General features: G+C 55.8%; 1 protein-coding gene across 1 annotated transcript; it reads right to left on the reverse strand.

Annotated features, from left to right (window-relative positions):
• Positions 1-924, reverse strand: LOC149361434 (cysteine-rich venom protein-like). Its single transcript, XM_089568078.1, has one exon. The coding sequence runs from the start codon at positions 922-924 to the stop codon at positions 1-3; it is 924 nt and encodes a 307-aa protein (XP_089424204.1).
• Between the last annotated feature and the right edge of the window lie 3,334 nt (positions 925-4,258).

Here is a 4,258-nt window from a genome sequence, read left to right on the forward strand (position 1 = left end):
TCAGGCCAGGCCGTGCAGCGATGCACCGACAGCTGTGAGGACAGCTGCGAGGGCAGGCCTCACAGCGACAGCACCCGGCGCCGAACCGCTCCGTGGCACCACTGGCGCGTCACGATCAGGTTCCGTGGGCGGCGCCATCGTCGTTGTCGTTGTCTTCCTGGCGTCTTTACCAGGCTTGTCACCGGTGACCCTGCAGAGGCCCGTTGTCTCGACGCACTCCGTTCCTTCCGGGCAGAGAGAGCAGGGCGGCCCGGGCCGGTACAATTCCTGGCCAGCCACGTTGCCGGCCGGCGCGTAGTTGCAAACATACATTTGTAATAGTTTCAGATTTGTGTCCAAATTTGCGTAGCTGCAGCCGACGGCGTAGGAGCGTGCCCAGGCGATCTGGGTAAAATTTGTGGCTGCCTCCACCGCACTGTACTTCTCCACTTTGGCCGAAGGGTACAGGATGTTCTCGTCAAACCAGTCCCGAATAACGAAGTTCCACGTGGCCCACAGTTGCGGGTTCGCCCAGTCGCAGAGCAAGTTCTGGCCGACCTCAGAAAAATTCACAGTGGCGCGTTGCTCGGGCTTGTCGTGAAACACGGCATAATCTTCAGTGGCGCAGCGTTCTATCAGCGCCTCGGCCACCTCGGCCAGCTCGTCCTCCCACCGCATTTCGAGCATGTTGCCCGCCGCTGGAAAGTCCGCCAGATGTCCCACTGCCAGGTGGCTGCGGTAGCGGTTGTGCTGCCAGAGGATTTCCTCGGTCCACTTACTTGTTTGGATATCATCGACGTCGCAGAGGCCGTACTTCTCGGAGCAGAGCGTGTGGTTCTTCATACTACTGTACGGCGGTCGGCACTTCGGATTCGGCCCGGCGGTGCCCAGAAGCGGCAGCAGTAGGACGAGCAGGGACAGTCGTGCGTATTCCATCGTCGCCATCTTCTACTCGCGCTGCTGGGGCACGAGCTGGGAGCTAGGAGCGCGAGAGGCGCACAGAAGAAAAAAAATCTAGAGAGCATGTTTACCACATTCGAATCGGAGCGAAAGCATGGATTTGTGCTGCGCAGGCAGCACAAATGAGCAGGCAGTGCCGCGGGACGGATGGTATGAAAGTTGAAGACGGCGCTCTTCAATAAAAGGCGCGAGAGTGGGGTGCACTTTAACACGAGGCGTGTTGGCTGCTGAATCACCACAGTCAATGAAATGTTCATTCCATGAACACTGCACTTCGGTGCGGGGAGTATTGAGGGCAAAACATGTCTAGAACGACCAAACTGTGCGTTTCGCAAATCCCACAGCCGCCGCGATCAGGAAAGCGAGAAATAAAGATGAAGCCCTATGAGCTTAGCTGCGCATGCGCAAAGCCAGACCGTTTTTAGCCGAAAGGTATTGCTAGAAATTGCGTGCTCAGACAGAAACACGCCCAGAACGTGTTCTGGGCAAGCATTTTACCCTCTGCACATGCTGCGTGCACAAGCCTCCTAGCTGTAGAGTTGAAATATAGGTCAGTTGGTACATATTGATGAACAAAAACAGTCAAATGACGGACCACAGCGAAAAGACGAGGCACACTCAGGACGACTGGATGAATAACTCGACTGACAACCGCCTAGCTGGCTCCTCTATCTTGATGTATGTGTGTGCCTCCCAGAATTTTGATGTTTTGGAGTGTCGGGTCATGCGTGGGTGTGGTGGCCTGGAGTTTTGTGGCGTAAGCATGCTTTGAGTTTTCTTTCCGGCACTATTTAAATGCAATAAAGCAAAAAAAAACGCCAGTAGCTTAGCTTTGCTATGCCAGGATATACGTACCGTAAGCGGCTAACTGCCAAGCAAGAACCTCGGGGTGTCAGGAATTGAGATTTTCCACTCTTCTCCGCCGACAGGCAGCGACCCGGCTCTCTTTAACCTCCATGTAGAGCGCAACTATATCAACCGCATGTCCCGCACATTTTACACGCAAGGTGAGCCCTCTTCGCGCATGCGCAGTAGTGTGCGGCAGTCGTAAACACAGCGGCGGGCTCACGCTGTTCCGGCGCGTCTGCCGAGACTGTGACGTCACGCCTCTGGAATGCGCCGACCGGTGGAGCGTCGGAGAGGAACGCCGGCGGCGGCGAGGGCGACGCAGATGCGCCTCACGAGACGTAACGGGGCTGCCGCGCATGCGCAGTATGGTCGGCGCCAGTGCTGCCAACCCTACGGTTTTTTAGCTACATCTACGGAATTTGGGCGTCGTTTAGGGGAAACGGTATTTTTTGTATAATCTAAGGAAATTTCATTTGCTTGGAGAGTTCTTTTTTTCTCTCTCTCAAAGTGGGAAGACAGAACAAGGTTTTTATTCTTTTTTCGCTACAACTGACGAAGGCCCTTACAACGCTGCCGCACGCTCGAGTAAAGCCTCTTTCACATGAAATTGAAAACGCGTTGTTGCCGAGGCTCAAAAGCTGTTTACAGGCATAGCGGTGGTGGTGGTGGTGAAAAACATTTATAATGCAATAAATATTTACAGAGAGGTGATTGGGGTAGGCCCTATTGGCCCTTTACCCTAACAATACTAGGTGGAGCCCCTATTCCGGGGCCCCATTGGCAAGCAACGCCGCCCGTGTCCGGTGAACCAAGGCCTTTTGGGTCTTTAGGTCCTGACAGCCGAGCAGGGCCGCCTCCCAGTCCTCTCTGGTGGGGTTGGGGTTGGGGGGATAGATGGGTTTGACTGACACGCCCAAACCATGTGGAAGGTGTCAGCCACCTCCCCACAGAACTGGCACGCGCCATCAAAGGATGTATTGAAATGTTTAAGCACCGCCGGGCGCAGTACAGTGTTAGTAAGAATTATGATGAGGAGGCGCTCGTCAGCGCGATCCAGACCCTTACAAGGGGCCGGGTAGCGCCGGTGCTCCTCCATGTAGTAATCGGTGATTTGTTTGAATGTAATGGCCAGATTGTCTGATTGGGAGTACCCTTCCAAGGACAGGGAGATAGCCCGGGGAGAGAGTGCGCGGGCGGCCTGATCGGCCTGTTCGTTTCCCTGGAGTCCCTGGTAACCGGGGGCCAAATCAGGTTGCGTGGAGTTGGATATTCAGATCGACAGCTTTATTCCAGTATGCGCCAGGCAAGCGGGGGAGCCCAGCCCAACTCGTAGTTCCGACAGGCCCCTCGCGAGTCGGTGATGATGTGTTTCGACTTGGGAGTAGTGAGAGCAAGAGCAATGGCAATCCCCTCCGCGTGTGTTGCGCTGTAGGCTTTGAAAGTGAGCCCGTTGACTGTGTTTGTGTTGTGTACGACTGCGGCCGTGTACCACACCCCGTGGTGTGGGCCGGCAACGTCCACGTAATACACATGTTGTTCGTTACCATAGTATCGCGCCAACGCTTCCGCGCGCGCCTGGCGACGACCGCTATGGTCTTCTCTGGACATGTTGCGGGGAAGGGGTCGGACCCGGAGGGCGCGCCTCCAGGGTTCTGGCACTCTCTCCCTTTCCTCAATATGGTAGTCATGTTTGATGTGTAGCCGGTCCAAGAGGCGGCGACCGGACGTGGTCTGTGCAAGACGCGTGTATTGGTTGACTAAGTGGGCTTCTCGTAGCTCCCGGAATGTGTTTACCACGCCCAAGGCCAGAAGTCGCTGGTTGGACGTGGTGACCGGGAGGTCGAGAGCCCGCTTGATGACTTTCCGGTGGATGACCTCCAGTTGGTCATCATCATGTTTGCGCAGGTGCAAGTAGGGGGTTGAGTAGAGGATTCTACTCGTTACGAAAGCATGGGCAAGCCGCAGTGCATCCTTGCTTCGTAATCCGCCCCGCTTGTTGGAGATCCGGCAGACCATGCGGCCCAACTGGTCTCCAACCGTGCGAAATTTGGCTAGGGTGGTGTTGTCCCTGCGTTGGTGGTGCTTGAAGAGGCCAAGGATGCGGATCTCCTGGGCCTCCCAGATCGCTCTCGAGGGGAGACTGATGCGTAGCGGAATTGTGTCCCGAGGGGAGGGACGTATGTGCACAAATTCTGATTTAGACGGGGCGCACTGCAGTCCGCAGTAGGCCGCGTAGTCGTCGACTAGGGTCGCCGCTGCTTGCAGGCAGGATTCCATGTGGCCCAGGTTACCTTGCGTGGCCCAGATTGTAATGTCATCCGCATAAAGAGCGTGATGTATCCCGGGCAAAGAGGACAATTTGGAGGGAAGATGAAGCATTGCCAAATTGAAGAGGAGGGGAGACAGGACCGCGCCTTGAGGTGTTCCCCTCGAGCCGATGGTGTATGGCCCGTGTTCCTCATCTTGTATG

This window comes from Amblyomma mixtum, chromosome 2, assembly GCF_055824585.1.
Source record: "Amblyomma mixtum isolate Tamu chromosome 2, ASM5582458v1, whole genome shotgun sequence".
Taxonomy (NCBI): Eukaryota; Metazoa; Arthropoda; class Arachnida; order Ixodida; family Ixodidae; genus Amblyomma; species Amblyomma mixtum.

What these genes read in the sequence shown, in the direction of transcription:
- LOC149361434 (XM_089568078.1), bottom strand. Translation starts at nt 924, where the DNA reads ATGGCGACGATGGAATACGCACGACTGTCCCTGCTCGTCCTACTGCTG.